The sequence below is a fragment of the Hemicordylus capensis genome, chromosome 1 (genome assembly GCF_027244095.1).
Source record: "Hemicordylus capensis ecotype Gifberg chromosome 1, rHemCap1.1.pri, whole genome shotgun sequence".
NCBI classification, from domain to species: domain Eukaryota; kingdom Metazoa; phylum Chordata; class Lepidosauria; order Squamata; family Cordylidae; genus Hemicordylus; species Hemicordylus capensis.
The window spans coordinates 279,835,378-279,856,565 of NC_069657.1; the positions used below are offsets into that span (position 1 = coordinate 279,835,378).

General features: G+C 46.1%; 1 protein-coding gene across 5 annotated transcripts in view; it reads right to left on the bottom strand.

The window, feature by feature from the left end:
* Positions 1-21,188, bottom strand: part of LPIN1 (lipin 1) — a 125,815-nt gene that overhangs the window by 100,094 nt on the left and 4,533 nt on the right. Inside the window, exon 1 of one of the 5 annotated variants that reach the window (XM_053285623.1) lies at positions 12,035-12,123. The exons of 3 other annotated variants lie outside the window; for them this stretch is intronic. In XM_053285623.1, coding sequence (XP_053141598.1) covers positions 12,035-12,040 — 6 coding nt within the window. In that variant the 5' untranslated portion in view covers positions 12,041-12,123. Of the gene's footprint in view, positions 1-12,034; positions 12,124-21,188 lie in introns of those variants that run through there. One more of the 5 variants, XM_053285628.1, reaches the window with a different exon arrangement.

Genomic DNA, 21,188 nt, shown 5'->3' on the forward strand with positions numbered 1-21,188 from the left:
TTGGAAGGTGAGTGGAATAAAAGTAGATTGTAAACTCCTCGGAACAAAGACCTGTTATACTGTATGTTGTACTGTAAAGCACCATGAACATCTCTGATGCCATAATAATGACAGTCATAGTAAGAAAATGGCATTCCCTATCATTGTCCCAGTTGCACAATCTCTTCTCCCTCCCCATCCCTTCATACCATTGTCTTGCATTTGCTATTCACAGCCCAGAAAGATCCATTAGGGCTTCAAAAAAGTGAGCTTCACTGGTAATACATTTCCAGTAGCCTTTATAACCTTAGGTTTTATAGTGAGCACAATCCTGTACCTACTGAAATCAACAGCAAACTCCACACTCCCCTCTGAGTAGAAATAGCAGCTGCGAGGGTGTGGCAATAGAGATTGCAACCATGGTACGGGGAGGGTTCAAGCTCCCACATTGCATGGCCCCAAACCGGAGGCCAAGTTCAAGACAGATCATCCTGGAGAGAATCTAACTATGTGGTCGCTAAGAGTCAACACCGACTTGACGGCACTTCATCAATCATTCCCGATTCCCCCAACTGCTATTTCAATTAGTCAAAGCAAGCATGCAAGGCCAAATGATGCATTTAACACAGCATGTAGTTTGGCCCAAGAGGATATGTATTCGTCCTGTTTTCAGGCAGAAAAACAGCCCTTTTGACCACTGATTCCTCAAGCAAGAAGAGAATTCCAAGTTTATGCCACGGCTTCTCAGGCACATTCTGCATTCTTTCTTTCTGAGTATCCTATCTGCAGATTGTTCAGCACTGCTTCTGAGAAGTGGGAGGGGGGCCATCTGAGCCAATCAGAACATGCTACTGCTTTGCTAGCTGCTTATTTTGAAACAACAATATAAGAGCAGGGTAGCCTTTGCTGCCCTCGATTACATTACTTTCTTCAAGGCACTGGTACACATACGGTGCCACTGTCTTCTGATGTAAATATGTTTTGCGAACACTTTAGAAAAACACTAGTATGAAATCATCTAAGCAGGCAGGCAAAGGAAGAAAGCCCCACACAAGAGCAGATAAGGGTTCTTTTATATTCTCAAGTCAGTCTAAATGGTTCCATAGCAAATATTTTCACATTGATTAGGTGACGATGCGGTCCTGAAAACAAATTGCTCCGGAAGAGTTCTCTTCATAATTAAAAAAGGACTCAGGGCCAGTCACTTCACTCTCAGCCTAACCTACCTCACAGGGTGGTTGTGAGGATAAACATAACCAAATACACTGCTCTGGGCTCTTTGTGGAAGAGTGGGATATATATGTAGTAATATAAAAATAAAAAATAGTGACCAATGAGCAGTGGTGATACTCCCCACTGCAAGAGAAGAAATGTAATCTCTCCCTAATGGTGTGGGTTCCATGGGTGTGCTCACTCCACTAGATTCCTGGAGCAGCAGTGACCAGAACATTTCCTTTCAAAAACAGCCTTCTTTGTTTAACAAATTGCTCAACCAGAAGAATTCTGCAGAGACTCAATTCTGGCAGAACCCCAGACAAAGCCCACCCACCTAAGGTTCTGCAGGAAACCCAGGTTCTTAAAGAGACATTGATGCTATTCTCACGAGCAGCTGAAATTGGGCTAAGGGAGCCTAGCCCAAATTCAGCCTCTTATGTGCTGCAACGGGAGCCGCACAGCTCCCAGCAGCAAACCTCCCAAAGTACCCCCTCCCCTTAGCCAAAGTTAATGGAGCGAGCTCTCTGTTAACCTCGTCTTTTTGGTCGTGTATCACCACGAGGTGCAGCTACACACAAGTAGACCCCCAACCGGGAGGCTGCAAGCAGCCTGCTGGGCTCGGGGGTCTCTCCAGGATGCCCCACGCACTTGCACGGGGCATCCTGGAACTTCCGGGGGCCACACAGCCCCCAATCTCCACAGCCCCCGCAGGCTCTGTGACAGAGCCGGCAGTCATGTGGGTGTCCAATTCAGCTGCCTAGGGCTCCACGGGTGATCGCTCTCGCTGCAGACGATTGCTCACGGAGCCCTGGGTGGCCGGACTGACCACCCATATGACTACTGGCTCTGTCACGGAGCCGGCGGGAGCTGTGGGGATTGGAGAACGTCTTCTTCGTTATGAACCCCACCGCCCATTGAGATCATCAAGAGAGGTCTGTCTGCATTTGCCACCAGTGTCACGCCCTCGCTCTCAGATAGCGAGGAGGAAGGGGATGCTGACAGCCCTTCGGCCGATGCAGGGGTGCCTGAGGGGCAGAGCCCAGCTGTCGGTTCCCAAGAGATGGCTGAGGCAGGTCCGGCAGATGTTTCAGAGCAGGCACAGCAGTTTGAGGCAGCAGAGACAGCGACTGACGAACCGGAGGATGAGCTGTTCAGGCAACCCCCACTGACTTCACAGCAGAGGCGGGTTACAAGGCAGCAGGCACAGCTGGAAACCATCAGAAGTAGTAAGCGCCTCTTGCAGTGGGCTGATAAGCCTTGAATCCTTGCCAGCTGAGAGTTATCAGCTTGGACTATAAAGCACATCTACAGCTTGCAGTTAGCTGCTGGAAAACAACATATGTCATCCCTAGTGTCGACAGCCTTCAGCCTCAGCAGAGCCAGAGACATTTTTGAGCCATGTTTCGCTTCTGCAACCCAGACTGGTCTTTTGCTAACTATCATCCTAGACTTCCCTACCGGTTGGCCAGATTGCTGACAACCGGCTCGTCTGGTGGCTAGTCAGGGACGGGCCTTCTTCATTGCTGCCCCAAGGCTTTGGAATGTGCTCCCTAGTACAATAAGAACCTCCCCATCTCTGACCATTTTAAAAAAGTCTTTAAAGACACATCTGTTCACCCAGGCTTTTAACTGATACTTTTTAAATTGTTTTTAATGTTGTTTTAGAATATTGTTTTAAAAAAATTAAATTGTTGTGTTTTAAATTTCTTGTTTTTGTTTTTAACTAATGTTTTAGTGTTGTTTTTATCTTCTTGTAAACCACCCAGAGACGTAAGTTTTGGGCAGTATAAAAATACGTTAAATAAATTATATAGCTTGTCCTATTCACTGTATCCCTCCAATGTTCCCCCCACCCTTGTGCCACTATTGTTGTAAATACTGGAAATATTTGGGATGAAACTACAATTTTATAAATTGAATAGCTCATCTGTGTTTTTCAAACTTAAACAGCAGCTTTGACTGGGGTGGGCAGCTGAGCAGGATCAGAACTACAGTGCACAGGGCGGTGGTATTTAACTTTTCCCCCTCACAGTACTTCTTCCCCAACTAAAATCCCCTTCCCACTCGACCCCAAAGCTGTAATCAGTTTCAAGGGGAAAACTTCTATTACATATGTCATGGTGTTAGATTCAACTCTTGGCACATCCCTTTAAATCCCTGACAAAACAATCACCTATTCTTAATGGCCAACATTCCATGCAGTGGCCCATGCATTAATGACTTGCTGAGGCTGCTGCACAATGTGAAAGTCATCCTCCCCAATGTAGCACAAAAAGGCAACTGCAGAATTACTTTTTAAAACTTCAGAGTGGTAGAGCAGCGGTACTTCTACTGGAAACAGCATCGGGGCTGACTTTCACATTGTACAGCAGCGCCAGCGGGTTCCTTGCGCTGACATTTTGCTGTGCAGAATGTTGGCCAACCTTTCTTTCAGTGAGGTCTAGAGAGAGGAGCAGGTGAGCATAATGGATGCTGCCATCCTGATTACTAATGCTCATGTGCAACTCACATGGACAGTGACATCTGTGTGTTCGATGACACTTCCTTTGTGTCTTCTCAGTATGCTCATTGAGCAGGTGCAAGATAGTGACATCCTTGCTTCCTGGACATCTGCTATCTTAGAGCATAAATGCAAAGTAAACATCTGGTAAAAGTTGTAATTAAGGATAACAACTTCTACCTTACTTTTCCAGATGCAAGGGGCTTATATAGCTCTAGCAGCTAATATGAGCAGAACAAAATCATTTGTGCAAGAGACAACAATTGCATGGTTGAAGCACCATTACATCAGAACCACTGGATTGACACAAACTCCAGCAACATTTTTTTCCATGTACTAGTTGCTATTTCCTGTAGGTGACTTAATCATTATTTGGAAAAGGGTGCTTTTAAGAAACAAAACACAGAGGTCAAGTTTCAGTCCACAAGGTAGGATGGAAACAACCACCCCCTTTGTCCCATTTTGATTCCTCACGTTTCACTGTGTTGGCAAAAGGGCTCTGTACCTCACAGGTCGGGGAAGACCTTTATCCCAGAGTTCGTTGAGAGACAAGATTAATTAAAATGGCCCAGATTACTAGAGCCATTTTGCTGGCAAGAGTGTCATCCATTAGAAGTGAAATTTCAAAAACAACTTCAAAACCAGACAACCTTTCAGATTTGGGGCTCTCCAGTACAGAATTTAAGATTTAGAATTCAGAAATCTTCATGTTTTAGACTTCTTAGCAGCCTCTTGTTTGTTTGTTTTTTGTTATGTTTCAAATATTAAATGCCATCAGCTGTCAGCTGGTAAATTCTGTCAGAGTTCCAAAAGTGATCAAATACCAAATATCACTGCATGCCTGTTGCCCAATCTTGTCATGTCAGCCATCCAAATACTGACATATCAAATGTTGAAATAAAATAACAGCAGAAGTCAAATGCTGAGAAGAATTTGGGGGTGCAAATCTGTTTCAGCTCTAAGTTGTTTTCAAATGTTCATGAGCTTTTCAAAAGGCTTACTAAACATCAAAGCTTCCATGCACACAACATAAACCTCCCTGTTAAAAGGGATCTCCTTCTCCACTTTATTCACGAAGATAGAGAAGTACACACTGAACCAAATATGTTCACCAGCTTCATCCAAAGACAGTATACTTGTCCTTTAAAAAGCTCCAAGAGGCATTGACAAGGATTTGACGACTGCACCTCTTTCCCTGCTGCTCCATTGGTCCTTTTGCCCACCTTCTCTCCTGAAGCAAGCAGGACTATTTTTGCCCCATAGCAGGTAGGACTCAGGGTAGGCTGACACAACTTATGACTCTCTGGGGAAGGACCAGAGCTCACTGGAAGAGCATCTGCTGATGGTCCTGGGTTCGGTCCTTGGTATATCCAAGTGTGGCTGTGAAAGGCTCGTGCCTGAAAGCTTAGACAGCCACTGCCGGTCAGTGTCGATGATGTATTGAACTAGATGAGCTAACAGTATGATTCAGTATAAGGCAGCTTCCTGTGTAACCTCTGAGGCAAATTGCCCAACCAGGGGTTGGATGAACCTCCTGTTTTTGCCACTTGGCTGGGACTACAAATAATACATTTGGAAAGTGCTCTTGAGAGTTCAAAAACACTTTGAGCCAGGTCTTACGATCAGTGAGACCTGGTTTGGGCCCGCTTTCCCCACGCACGAGCAGGGTGGGAGCCCTGGGCAGCCAGATCGGCCGCCCACACAATTGCCAGCTCCGGGATGGAGCCGGCGGGGGCTGGAGAGTTCGGGGGCCACGCGGCCCCTGGAAGCTCCAGTATGCCCTGCGCAAGCACACAGGGCATACTGGAGAGAACCCCGGAGCCGGAAAGCGGCTTTTCACCTCCCCTCCGGGGGTCTCCGCGCCATGGCTACTCACGATCAGAAAAAACGGGTTAGCGGAGCGCTCACCTAGAGATCCCATAATGCACTGTGTGAGTGTGCAGTGCATTATGGAGATCCCCTCTCCCCTCCCTGGATCTGATTGGGATCCCCGCAGTCTGCCAGTTGTGGCTGCAAGCAGCCACGGCTGGCAGATGATCAGAGAAATGGGGTTAGGAAAGCACTCGGTCTCCTAAGCTTGTTTTACAGGGTGGCTGCAGAGGCGGGTTTGCTGCCGCTGTGTGTGCCGCTGGTACACACGCACAGGCAAAACTGGGCTGGGCTTCCTTAGCCCAATTTTGTCTCTCTCACTCTCTCACTGTGTGTGTGTGTGTGTGTGTGTGTGTGTGTGTGTGAGTGAGTGAGAGAGAGAGAGAGAGAGAGAGAGAGAGAGAGAGAGAGAGAGAAGCTTCATTATCTCCTTGTAGTCCTTACAACAGTCCAGTAAGGTAGGTGAATATTATCATCATCATCATCACCCCCCATACTGCAAAATGCGGGGGGTGGGCATCGAGAAAGGATTACTTGTCTAAGGGCATGTAGTGAGTAGATGGCAGAGGTAAGAACTGAACAACAGCCTTCCTGATTTATAGCTCGGTCTCTTCACCACTATGCTACACTAGCTCTGTCAAGCAGTTGGCAGGCCACAGTACATGGCAGATGGGCTGCCTTTTGCTTGGGGGTCACAGGCCTGTATGAAAGATTGCACCCTGGCAGCAAGATCCTCAGAACACTCCACAGACACTGCTCCTCCCACTGAGCCAGCTTGTACTTAAAAGAGCCACTTGGAAGAGGTGAATCTTAATCAGCAGTTTTACGAGACAAATGTGAAGCACTCTAAGCCATGAAGGGTTGGGTTGGGAGTCATTCATGTGCGTAACATGATACCCGAGAACCATCGAACATTTGCACTGAAGAGAGTTCACTTGATCCTCAGCGATAATGCCTTGAATGTACAGTGAGTTCCCTTGCAGTGAGTGAGGCAGTCAGGTGACATACCTTTACTAGCACTGCATAGGCCAATTCGAGTGAGCCCATTCTTTTTTAAAAGATGAAATTAGTGTGTGAGTATGTGTGTGTCTGTTTCTATATAAAGCTCCAGTGCCATTAAGCATTTACCGTTGTGTTTCTTCAGCAGGTGAAAACAGACGTCTGTTTAGAGAGACAAAATGGCCCACCTATGCCTCAGTGTACATCTGCTGAAGCATGACAGGCCTAACCCAACAGGGAGGACACGCACCTGTCTGAGGTGTCAGAATTGAAGAGATACCGAATACTGCTCAAGAAAACAACTTCCCTGTCTCAAAACCTTGGGTCAACAGAAGGGCAACTGCACCCCACTCCTGCCAGCTGCAGCCACATTTTCTTGCTCCATTCACTTATGAAGCAGAGGAAAAAAGGTGACAATCCAGAATATCCTTGATGGGGGAACACAATTGGGCAGTTTTCTCATTCTTCTCCCACTGGCACCTGCATTCAGGGAATGTATGAGGTGGAAGTGGAATGACATGCCTTTGGCCATGCTCCTCAGCATTTGGTGATGACCCCATTAGTGTGAAGGGGCTGTTTGTACATAAAGCTGCACTTCTAAATGTATGGAGGAATGGGAATCCTACAAGCGCATAGCCCCTTGACACTAAAGTCCAAAATGTGGACATTGGGGGCATTTCCACCTTATACCTTCCCTAAACATGTGGGGGAGTGGGAATGAATGAATACTATTCTCCAAAATAAATAAATAAATAAACCTACAAAAGATTGTGATGGGTCAGCAAAATTCATTTTCTCCTAGGCCACTGACCTAGCTTGAGCCAACCCTAAGTCCTCTTAAGTCAGGCCTAGTCAACTTGTGACCCACTAGTGTTATGTAGTGAATGTGGCTTAGCTATTTCCTTGTTTTTCCGTCTCAAGAAGACAATATAAACAACCAGTTTATCAAGCCCCCGGTAGGCCACATTCTGATTGGTGGGTCACAAGCTGTGCAGGCCTGTCTTAAGTTAACTTCTGTGTATGAGCCTTTGGTTAGTAACAGGGTGGATTTGATTTAAATCAAACTGATTTAAATCACGATTTAAATCATGATTTAAATCACTAGCAGGGTGGATACAAATCAAAAAAATCCGATTTAAATAAAAAAATCCAATTTAAATAAAAAAAATCCAATTTAAATCAAAAAAATCCGATTTTTTTTATTTAAATCAGATTTTTTTTATTTTTATCCACCCTACTAGTGATTTAAATCGTGATTTAAATTGTGATTTAAATCAGTTTGATTTAAATCAAATCCACCCTGGTTAGTAACATAATAAGGTCATTTTCATGACCATTTGCAGCCCAGCGGGGAAGGTGCAGGGGGAATGCAAGATCAATCTTACCTTCCCCCCAGATGACCAGGAGCCTTGTGTGGGAAGCTCAGCTCACACGCCCACACAATCCGGGCTGCTCTGGGCAGTGCAGATTTCTGGAGGCCGGGAAAACGCAGCCCAGCCTCCAGATACCCCTAAATGCGCTGGGCGGGGAGCATGGTGCATCGAGTGATTTCCCCTCAAACATGCGCCCTTTTACCTAAGTTAAAGCTTGGGGGAAATTCCCAGGCTACCCAGCGAGGTAACACTGGGATCAGCCATGTTCCCAATGATTCATACAAACAGCCCTTCCCAGGTAGGGCTGCCCAAACCTGGGTAGGGCTGCTTGTGTGAACAACTTCATTGGCCACATTCACATGCAACATGAAACCGGAGGTCACTGGACACACAGTCTATTTTTCTAACCGTAAATTGCATCACAGACATTCATCCAACCACAGCCTGGCCACCTCTGATTTCAAGGCAGGGGAGCCCCTCCCTCTTCCTGGCCCACCAAGAAGGCATCCCAGCAAGCTCCATAGTGCTCGTCTCACCAGACTGTGGGCAAGGTATCAGCACGTCACTCGAGCGGCAGCCATTGGCCATGATCATCAAGGGGGCATGCCAAGCATGATGGTGCCTTTTCAGAATGGTTCGCCCATCCTTGGCAGGGAAAGGGCATTTTAATCTTTAAATGCCATGGCATGACCGTCCTTCTTCGGACAGCAATTGCACCACTACCCTTCTAAGAGCCCTGAAACAAAACTGTCTTGCACAAGCAGAATGGGTGGGGTGGGGGTCCTCAGCGGCAATGTTTCCTTGTTACTCAGGAAAGGGAAAGGGACATGGTGACTTCCTAGGAGGGGATATGTATATGAGGGAGGACAAGGGATCCACGGAGGTCTGGCCCACTGTGACCAAGGATGCTCTTGCAATGGCTCATCCCGGCAAAGCAGTCCATGCAGACCAAACCACACTCCTGCCACCAGCAGACTAGCACTCTCATGAGAGGGCCAGTCTACTGGGGAGGACCTTAGGCTCAAAAACATTTGGTCTTCCATCGGACTGTGCACTCATGAGTTGAGCTAACCCAACAAAGGGGCCCCCCACTTGCATGGGGGCCCCACTCTCTTTGCATAACAATAGAACTTTTTGACAGCTACCCTCTTCTCCCCAGGGAAACCTTTCACATACCCAAAGGAGATTCTGACGTGCCATGTGCAAAAGTGTAATCATGTGTGCAGACTGGGGAAACACCAGGTGCAGGGACAGATCTTTATTTTCATGCAAAATTCCTGGGTTTCAATCCAGCTTTGCAACGTTTGCAGATCTGCTGCCACAGGGAATCACAGGTGAAGTGGCCCCCAATTTCTAGTCACCCTAGGAGAGCAGGGTCAACGTTCTGGGCACAAGCAAAGGTGAACATGTTCAAATGGGTGGATGGGCTGGCAGAGGGCACCCTTTGACAGGGAGAGCTAATGGTGGGCTGCCTGTCCCCACGACTTTTTTTATACAGAGCAACCTGGTGGGTGGTAGCTGCCATCTGGCCCCCATGTCCTGACACTCTCATGAGAGTGCAATCCATGGGAGAAGGGGGATTGTCTTTTTTGTCAATCAATCAATCAATCAATCAATCAAATAAAATAAAACAAAACAAAATTTTTGTCATCACACATTATTAGAGATTCAGCCAACACCCCTGTACCCACAGATGATTCTTCTCATGAGTTGTGAAGAGGTATCCCCATGGCCTTACACTCCTATGAGTGAGCGGTCCGTTCGGGGTCAGCATCCATCATCATCGCATATGACGGATCGCCCCTTTCACTGGGGCAATGCTGATCCTGCTATCCGGCCCTTCTCATGAGTAAGCCTGGGAACCACACAGTTACCTCTAAGGGGAAGGGGCTGGGCCCCCCTTCCCCATCATCAAAAAATAGACCGTACCCATTCCATCATCCCTGGTTGGGGCTGCCTTTTAAAGCCGACCCTGGGTATCGCCGCCCCGCCCTATGTTTCCATTCCAGCACTCGAATGGGGTTGCCCTGCCTGTGCTGCCATCTTGAAGGGGAGTGCTTGTGAACATACATCATTGTCACTTCATTTTCGGGGAGCAAAGCACTAAGTGCCCATCTGGTCATCCCATCCCCTCTCTCTTCTGCTTGCCAGGAGCAGAGAGCAAGCGACAGAGTGGGAAGGGGGAATGCCCCTTGGTTACTTTGCTATTTGACAAGCTGACAAGCTAGGGCTGGGGTGTGGCGGTGACCCTATTGCCGGGCAACAGCTTTGTTGGATCAGAGATAGGGGGCAGGGCGGGTGCTCGGAGAGACGGCCAGTTTGAAGTGCTGCAGGCATGGAGCAGGCACAATCCCAGGTGGGTCTGTGCCACCGTCTATATGATTTTGGCTCCAGAAAGAGAACAAAACCATGGTTAGGGTGCCCCCTGCGTTCAGATGTAATGCCGCGGCAGCCAAATCCGGTGGCAAAAATTACTGCAAACCGACGGTTCAAGCTGGAGTTTGGTGAGGTAAACTGCAGGTTGATTTTACCACGAAACCGTGGTTCCAAGTATTCGGTTGGAAAAGAGTCTCAACCTCTGCCCCATTTAACTGCAGTTAAATGTGCCAACGTGTTTGTGCAAATGCGGCCATTATCTGAATCAGAAAGATAAAATTAGATTTCCCAGTGGTAAACACTTCAGACAAGCACAATTTTGGCAAGGGTTCTATATGTGTGCATGATATAGTAGATATGCTTTCCAACCCAGATAAATCCTGGACTCTGCCTTTAAGAGACCAAAAGATCCAAATGTAGAGTCAAAAAGATGGTGTGATGCACTGGACAGCTCACTGACCATTAATCTCATGAGGGACAGAGCTGGAGGCAATGTCTGCTATACTGACAGTGTATCAGAAGTATGAGACATGTTCGATGCTAATTGTATGGAGAGAGGAAAGTGTGCTGAGTAATTGTTTATCATTGTTTTTACTGCTTTGCAACATCACAGCTTCCATCTGTGACAGGCCAATTTTTTTTACCAAATCAAGAAGAATCCGTTGAATATGCATCAGAAGAAAAATTTTTGTAAGGCACCTACAATTTTAAATAGACCTATGAATCTGATTTTGGTTCAAACATTACACATTAACTATAAATACTACTGTCCTATGCACCCTTCTTTGGGAGCACAGCAAGAAGGTAGCCCCCAGTCAATGGAGATCAAACCTCTTATAATACTCTCTCCATGGTAAAACTGGGCATATATGTGCATACATCTTAGATTTCCCCTGGCAAAGAGCTTATTTAAGCTTGAAACACACTGGGATTTATCAGCATTTTGCAGCTGTTGTTTCTGCTTGTTTGATCTCCCCTTGCTTTGGATTCAATCCCATTAAACTCGTGGGAATTACTTCTGAGTAAAGAAGCACAGAATTGGCTTTTAGGAAAATTGTGTTTTCCTACAGGCATATTCCAATGCTGACTATATAGGGCGAATAGTTCTCTCCCCACCACTCCTGACCTATTACTTATTGAGCATGCATCACTGAAGTTGAACTAGAAACTTGATCGGGGGTTGCTTCTGCAGCTTCATGAAATATTGGTATAGCATTTCTGCCAAACATCTATTAATAAATCTCTTTTCTCCTCTTCCACAGTGCCATGCCATAATCATTCCAACATCCACTCAAGCCCTTCTCACACCCCCTTTGATAATTCAGAGTTTCAGGGAACTATACAACTAGGTTCTCTCAGCTACTTGATGACTTTTGAAATGTATGGTGCATGGTCCTTCCCACTGGAGCTGTACAGGTTTGCTTTGAGTGGGCATGCTGCGGATGTCAATAAATGTCAGACAGAGCTGTGGCAATTAATTTACCCTTAAGGGAGGTTTCTTGCCTTTTCTGGGCCCTAGAGACAAGTTTCGACCCAACCTCTGATTTTTGCCATCTCTGCACAGCGCACTGTTTCACTGAAGCCCTGAACCAAGTATTTGCAAACCTGATAGTGACTGAATGGTATATCCACACTCAGTCCGCAAACATTCTTAGATACAGATATATTTATGATGATTAGCTCAGACTCTTAGCAAAATGAAATGAGTTACAAGCCAGCTTACCAGCATCCTTTGAGAAACAGCGATCACTTTGGAGATGCTCTTGCGGTGTCCTCTCACCCTGTGCTTCTCTTTCAATAATGTAGGTACCTTCTAGGCAGAAAAATCTTCTTAGAGCATTCAGAATGTTCTGCTTGTAAAGCCGTATCCCAAATCAGCCAATCCAAGTCACTGTTCACATTGCCTCATTGAGGCTTCCAATAGCAGTTTCACATCCAAGCTGCAGAGTACGTACATGAGCAAATTGTGCACGTGGACCAGATAAAACATGGACTGCTGCAGAGATGGCATAACACCATATCTTCAGAATTTGTAGCAGCAGGCTGGAGTGCTGCCACATCAGGAGCTGAGCAGCACAGGCAGTTTTATGAGGGAAAGAGAGAGAGAGCTCTAAACATCAGCCAGCTCTTCCCTCTCATTTGCTGTCCTCCTCCTCCTTGCTTTGTTTTAAAGCAGGGCTGCACAACTTCAACCCGGCAGCTTCAGCCTCTTCAGCTGTTTTTGGACTACAGTTCCCATCATCCTCGGTCACAGTGGCCAATTGGATGATGGGAGTTGTAGAACAACATCTGCAGGAGGGCCAAAGTTGTGCAGCACTGCTTTAAAGTTTCATTTCAAACGGCACAGAGGTTAATATCTATATTGGTCTTCAGGGCTATACTAAATGGATTGGTGTTTGGGTATATGGGCACCAGAATACAAATGCAAAAAAAGAAAGATCCATTCACCCCATTGTGTCCAGGGGCGGAGCCACTATGGAGCGGACCAGTTCAAAGAACCGCAGCCACAAGCCACAGAAGGGCCGCTCGAGCCCTCCAGAGTTCATTCCCAGCCACTGCTGGCTAGCTGGGTGCATTTATTTCCCTTTCTTTCCTTTGCTGAAGGGAGAAGAAGGGAAATAAATGCACCCAGCTAGCAAACACTGGCTGGGAATGAGCTCTGGAGGGCTCACTCGGGCCCTTTGGAGACAGGGCCATCCCCCTTTTGCACGTGACATCACATGCATGTGGGCGTGGCCTGGTAGCCAAGTTAGGCAAGGCCTTTGTAGCCGAGTGAGAGGACCAAATTTGGATTAGCTTGGAAATAGTGTTTTGGAAAGTAGCTCAGCTTACTTCATAGGCAATCTGGTATGAGTTATGGAGAGTTTGCCCATCACTATTGCATTTGAATGTATGGCGTTAGCATGCATAAATATTTGACTGAAATATGCAATTATGCAGGTGTCAGCTGCTCCCTTGTTTTTGAAGGGTGTTGATGAGTTTCATATATCATCCCAACATCACTCTACTACATGCTTCCTTACACAGTTCCTTAAGGCATCACGTCATGGCTCCTTTAGAGGCAAGACGCTGGACAGGATGGGTCATATGTGCCTATGACAACAACATGTAGGTCCTGGCAGGTTAAAGATGGGTTATAAGGATACTAGCTGGGCTGGGCGCAGAGCATCTGCGCCTCTAGCCACCTGCCCCGCCACCTCCCCACCACCACTTGCCCGCCGCTGCCATTTCCCCCATCACCATTGTTTTCTCCCCCACCCCCGCTCACCCTGCTTCTTTCTTCCCTTGCCCGCTGGCCCACCCACTGGCTGGCCGCCATCACCACCTTCTTCCCCAGTCGTTGTCACTGCCGTTTTGCCCGCCCGTCCTCCCACCCGTCCCCTGCCCATCCTCCCGCCCACGCGCCCCACCACCTTTTTGTCTTCTTGCTTGTCCTGCTGCCAGCCAGCCACCTGCCACAGTTTTCTTCAGCAGCCGCTGCTGCCACCATTTCCCCCCCTCCCACCTGTCCCATGGCTACCCTATCCAGCAGCTCTCCGAACTCTCGCGAGAGTTGCCATGCATGGGATTAGCCATGGGTATGCCTTAGAGAATTAAATATATAGATTGTTCACATGATTAATTATCCCAAGATGGAAGAGGTTAGTCAAAGGCACTTTTCATCTCCCTTTAGCTTTGCCTTAAATTCTTGATCATATGCAAATTAAAGCCTAAAGGAAGCTAAGGGCTTGCGGTACCTCAGCATATGACCATGTAAATAGATTCTATCTTCATTTGAAAAATACAGAAGACAATGTCTCAGGAACAATGAGACCATGAGGTTGCTTCCTAAATCTAAGCCCTGGCCACTTTGAAACATTAGCTCACCTAATGTCCCTCTCTAAAAATACCAGCTATCTGTAGGTAGTGATAAGTCATGGAGAAAATAAACTGGGAACAACAACTGTACGCCTTGCCTCTTTCCTCCTCCTCCCATTTGGCATTTATATTCTTGGGATCATATTCAACTTGTCAAATTTTTGCCTCAAGCAGTTGCTGGAGGTAGCAAAGCAAAGCCACCTAGCAAAGGGAATGTTGAGAACGATAGCCTAACCAGCATACTTTCATGCGTGTTTATAGAATTGGGGATATCAATACAGCCCCGCTTTTAGGGACAAGAGTACATGGAGAGTGGTCTATGTCTGATTAGATTATTCCGTAGGAACACCTATTAGTTCTGGTCAGCTTATAGAATGATTATTGTTACAATCCATTTTTTAAAACCTACATATTATAATCCATTCAATAAGTCTGTAATTCTGTCCATTGAAGGAAGACTCCTTCTGTTAGAGTAGGGGAGCAGATCCCCCTCCCTACTCATTTGAGTTCCCACCTCATTTTACTGAAGTCCCCACCCCCACATGCTTTACTTCAGTCTGCACCCCTGCATTAGAGGAAGGAAACATTTGGATCCAACCCATTGTTACAGTTATTTTAAAACTTACAAACATATTCTTCAAATACATTGCATTTCTGCAACTGAATCCTGAATCCATGCCCAAGAGCATGCGCCTTTGAATGTTGCTGAGAAACTTGCCTTCCTAAAATCTGAAATAGCATCCCTGTGTACAGTTGCTCAATCAAGAATACAAAATGTGACTTGGCTTCTACTCTTTTTCCTTTTTACTATTTTAAAGGTAAAGTGTACCATCGTCGAGTCGGTGTTGGCTCCGGGCGACCACAGAGCCCTGTGGTTTTTCTTTGGTAGAATGCAGGAGGGGTTTACCATTGCCATATCCCTCACAGTCTGACATGATGCCTTTCAGCATCTTCCTATATCACTGCTGCCAGATATAGGTGTTTCCCAAAGTCTGGGAAACTACCAGCTATTTTAGGTCAAGGAAAATGGTGGTCACTTTCCCTTTTCTTACACCAGGATCACTCTGGCTTCAAATGTGACACTTCTGTTTTACAGTGCTGTGGGGATGGTTGGTAAGAAAAGAATCTGCTCCCACAAATTCTTAGTAGGGGATTTACTGATCCCTCATAAAGGTTGCATTCATCACAGCTGAAGCAAGAGGAACTGAATACTGCATCACCTGCCATGGAGTTAACTGGCGGGGCCTGTGCTGACCACTCACCAGCAACTGCTTTCACATCCTGGAGGAGTAAGTTTGACTTTCAAAGCATCTCACCACGCTAATGCAAGAGAAACAAATATCTTCCGATGGACAGAACATGAGCTTCTAGGTGGGTGGGTTTCCCAGCCTCCGTTTCCTCTTGTGTTTGTGCCTCAAAGAGACATGTAACTTAACTTCCATAATCCTGCCTGAGAGAGGTGCTTTGAAAACTTGTTCCTAATCTGCATGTGTGTAGTTTTTTAATATAACAATAACGCCCCCCCCAAAAAAAAGTAGAAAACGATATATGGAAAACGAAAGCAGTCTTACGTTGAGTACATCTGAGAGCATTTCATTCATGCAAAAATCCATACTCCAGTAAGCCTGAGGTCAACAGGTGCCACAGTGATCCACGACCAAGTCTGGGAGTCTTAATCTACAACAGGAGACGGAAGCCCAAACTTCCTAAAGTGTGGGCTGGATCAGCACAACTGCGCCATTATTAATCACTGCCTTTCTGCTGCTCCTAGGCAGTTCTACTCCCAAGAGACACAAAGGGTCCCGTTTCACTTACAATAAGTGCTGACATGTAGTGCAGCATTACGGAGCCATCTTGCTGCTCCCTGGGGTTGTGGCAGACTTTAGAGACAGCTCCAGCGTTGTTCTGAATCAACAAAATTTCTGCACGTGTCCCCATTGTTGCAAATAGGGGATCCTGCAGGAATGCTGCTTCCACAATCACGACTTCAAAACAGTGTCGGGGCTGCCTTTGAAGTCTGCAGCAGCCCCGGCTCTGCAACGTTGTGCCTCATGTGGGTCAAGGTCCTTAATTGCCCAAGTGAGCTAACCAGTAGCCGATACAGCAAACACAACTTATTCAGGACTGTATATTTTATTGTATTTAGTTAATTCCTCTATCATTGCCATTTGCTTCCAGCTTTTCTCCGTGCATGGGGACTATTTACACCAGGTCTGCTAATGCTTTAAATACCATCTGTAGCATCTAGAACAGGGCTGCTCAACTTCGGTCCTCCTGAAGATGTTGGCCTGCAACTCCCATAATCCCTGGCTATTGGACACTGGCTGGGGATTATGGGAGTTGTAGTCCCCAAACAGCTGGAGAGCCTAAATGGAGCAGCCCTGATCTAGAACAACTGGCTTGGCTAGAACGAATACAGCTGCCATCTCGTCATCCCCTCAGACCTTTAGGCCATTGTAGCCACTGAAGAGAAGATGATACACTAGCCAGGGGCCATGCTTACATCTGCAGCTCAGTAAAGCCCGCCCTCTGTCACAGTACCAGTGTCAACATTTTCTGCTGACGATTTCCATAGAGATGATTTACAGTGGTCCCCTGCAACCTTAAGAGTCAGAAGTGGCAGTCATGAGGACACCTGGTTATTCGCTGGTTCCGTAATTGCAAGTGAGTTACTTGGAGAAGCCAGAAAAATCACTCAATGAATTCAAAGTGCTCCAGTAATTCAGTAAGTCAATTAAATTCTAGGTTTTTAAGAAACAACTGCAAACCCATCTTTTTGGAGGGGCATTTTAGTTTTTTAGTTTTTGTTCCAGTACGTTTTTAATCCGTAAATCTGATTTTAGCTGGGTCTAGTTTACAACTGATTTTTATTAATTTTGCATTGTTTTATCTGTGTTATTGTTTTATTGTCTTAGGAATGCTCTGGGGAGCCAGCCTAAGCAGTATTGTACTGGAGGGGTGAGATACAAATATTGTGTCTGTGTGTAAAATATTAGTAACGTGGTGGGAGTGTCACTTGGAGAGCACACCCACACTGCCCTTTCTCACGATCGCATGAGAGGACTAGCTGGAAGGCGGCAGGGAAGGCTGCAAAAGCCCGACTGTCTGGGTACATGGATTGCACACCCAGATGGTCTGCTGCTGGCTTAGATAGTGCGGAGATGTGAGGGGCAGGACTCATTGTCCCGGCCCCCAGAAATCCCACAATGCACCACATGAGTGTGCAATGCATTGTAGGGATCCCCCCAGCACCCGTCAGTGTTTCAGCGCTGGCTTAAAGCAGCCGGCACTGACACACAGTCAAGTAAATGGGATTAAGGGAACGCTTGCTTCTTAGCCGGGTTTGCCACCGAGGCGCCATCAGGCACTGCACACCTCCCGGCGGTTCCCACAGACAGCTAAGCCCAGGCTTAGCTAGCTGCCCGGGCCTGGTCCCGGGCCTGGTCTCATGAGAACAGCCTCAATAGCTATCTATCCACCTCTGATGGAGACGATGTATATTGCTGTATGTTATATAAAGGATGGAGGAGCTGTTTGGTTCAGGGGCGAAAGACATGTGATTCAGCATAAAGCTGCTGTGCCTGTCCTTTAGTTCAACTCTGGTATTATATGTCCAAACCAAATGCCTTTGCCCTCTTCCTGGGCCAGAATGCAAATCAAGGAGCCAAGAGAGAGGCACTGGTGTTTGAAATGAGCTATGTTATTGTGTTCCTGTCATTCCAGAGTCATCAGCAAAATGCTTAAGTGTAACATAAGCCACTGGCTCCATCAATGGTAGTCTGAATTGCAGCATGAACGTCTACAAGATTAGTCCCCAAAACCTGAACCTTTTGTAATATGGATGAAAATCCACTTTTGTTCTTGGACCTACACATTTTACTGATTATTGCAAAACAGACAAAATGAGGGGTTATTCACAGTCTGCTGCTCAGGTTTCTAATCTGTAGCTCTTTCTCTTTATCCCATCAAGGAAGGAATCTTCATGGTATGTCTTTCACAAAAGCTGACATTTTCTATTCCTTTCTGTCTGCTATATTTTGTTGTTTGCCTTGGTGTCTCAGGACATTGCAGTTACAATTGGGAGATTTAAAAGCATCTGTCTCATACTTACTATTAATTCTGAATTCCCCACCCACAGGAAAATTCCATGTCCTGCCCAATAAATGCTTTAAACATTCCATTAGATCAATTGTATATCTCTCAATGTATTTTATAGATAGGGATGTTCTGGGAAGCAAAATAGAATTTCCCTCTCCCATCCATGTCTACAAAGTATAATGAGGGTAACATCTTTGACTTTTGGAGAGATCTTCATTTGCTATGAATTCTAAAATATCTCAAATCAAGGAGTTCACTCACACACTTTACCCATATTCAGACATTACTTTGTATGTGCATACAGGTGCACATGTACATGTTTTTGTGTGCATGTAGATGCATTTATTTTAATAGTGAACCTGGGAACAGGCCCCTTCAAATACAGGCTACAGAAAGGAAGTGCATTACTGTGCATGTGTTGAACATAATACAACAAATATGAGAAACGTAAGAGAGACCACTGGAAACAGCCACTGGAGGGATGCTGTGCTGGGGATGGATAGGGCCACTTGCTCTCCCACTGCTAAATAAAGGGAATCACCACTTTTAAAAGGTGCCTCTTTGCTCAGTTAGCAGGGGAGATAGATTGGACTCTATTGGTTGATCACTGGGTGCTTTGCAATAGATCAGTAAAGGTTTCTGACTTCCAAATGTTTACCAAGCAACAACAAAAAACCAGCATCCTATGAACACTTATTTGCTTGGTCCTTGGGCAAAATATATATCTCTGAGCCTTAGTATTCTCCAGCTGTAAAATAGGACTTCATGCTTAAGAATGCTAACCCAACTTGCTAGGCCTTAAAAACTGCAAGTAAATAATAATAATAATAATCTTTGCCATGGCTAGTCTTGTACTAATCACTTAACTCAGCCTCAGGGTTCCTTGCCTGAAAAATATAAACAATAACTGGCTTCTTTTGACTAGGTCATCATGACACTCTACTTGCCAGTTCTGTAAGACGAACCCCCAAGTTATATTAACTCTGATGGAGATTTGTGCTTGCATATGCATCTTATATGGCTCATGGAGTGCATACATAATTCGATCAATCCCCTGAACTACCATTTTGCATCTACTACCCCCATCCAGTGATTTGCACCTGACTCAAGCTGGTGACTGTGAGGTTCTGGCTTAAAATTAAAAAGTAAATCCTACAAGCCTAAAGTCTGCCTGTCCTTGGATTAAAAGTAAGGTAAATTGTGCCGTCAAGTTGATTTTGACTCCTGGCGCCCACAGAGCCCTGTGGTTTTCTTTGGTAGAATGCAGGAGGGGTTTCCGTTGCCTCCTCCCATGCAGTGTGAGAGGATGCTGCCTTTCAGCAACTTCCTATATCGCTGCTGCCCGATACAGTACCAGCGGGGATTCGAACCGGCAACTTTTTGCTTGTTAGTCAAGTATTTCCCTGCTGCTCCACCTAAGATGACATCCTTGGATTAGGGCAGGCATATACAATGCTGAAAGACTATGTGCAAACCCCAAGAGCTGTTTCCTGGTTTTCTGCTCCCACTCCCACCAAGACACAGAGGCTGTTCACATGAGCAGTCCTACCTAGTCTTGGGCAGTCCTACTTGAGTAGGGCTGCTTGTGGGAAGTACCGGGATCATGGCCGATTCCAGCGCTGCCTCACCGGGTAGCCCGGAAATTTTCTCCATGCTTTTACCTTGGTAAAATGGTGCAAGGGTCCCTGGTAAGTGTGTGCAGGCAGCCTGAGCAGGCAGAGCGAGGCGCCTAGAGTGCCCGGCTTGAGGGGAAATCCCTCAATGCACCGCACTCCTTGAGCAGTGTATTTACTGAGACGTTTCTTACTGTACTTCTCTCATTGTGTAAGACACCGCTCTGTAGTTTGTACCTTTATCATACCAGTATTTTGTAAATATATCGCACAATTTTAATGTAGGGCAGTAATTGGCTAATAGTGATATTTTGATTGATTGAGATTTAGGGATACCTGGAGTTCATTTCCCCAGCCTCCAGAAATCTATGCTGCCCAGAGCAGTGAGGGTCACATGGGCGCACAAGCTGTGTATCCCACACAAGGCTCCTGGTCATCTGGGGAGAAGGTAAGGTTGACACCCCACCCCCCTGCACCCTCTCTGTTGGGCTGCAATGGTCGTCAGAACAACCTTACATACTTTGCCCTCAGTATGTTCTCAATGTGGTCTACATAGAGGGCTTGGAGTCTGTTCTGGACTGGATGGGGGCAAACAAGCTGAAACATAATCCAGAGAAGATAGAAGTGCTATGGGTGGGTAGAACTGATCATCCAAGTAATGAGGTATATCTGGTCTTTTCATTGAAAGACAAAGTCCACAGCGTGGGAGTGCTTCTGGACCCGACATGGGCAGTGGTGTGCAGAAGCGCCTTTTACCAACTATGTCTGGTACGCCAGCTGTGACCTTTCTTGGAGAAGCTGGACTTCAGTCACTCATGCATTGGTAACATCCAAATTGGACTACTGCAGTGCTCACTATGTGGGGCTGCCCTTAAAGACTGTTTGGAAACTTCAGCTGGTTCAGAATGCTACTGCAAGGATGCTCACGGGTGCAAGTTGCTTCATGAGTATCACACCCATCCTGCGGCAGCTTCATTGGTTACCGGTCCGCTTCTGGGCTAGATTCAAGGTGCTGGTCCTGACCTACAGGTGAAACTCGGAAAATTAGAATATCATGCAAAAGTCCATTAATTTCAGTAATGCAAATTAAAAGGTGAAACTGATATATGAGACAGACGCATTACATGCAAAGTGAGATAAGTCAAGCCTTAATTTGTTATAATTGTGATGATCATGGCGTACAGCTCATGAAAACCCCAAATCCACAATCCCAGCAAATTAGAATATTACATGGAACCAAGAAGACAAGGATTGTAGAATAGAACAATATCGGACCTATGAAAAGTATACAGTGTACTGTGCTTGATT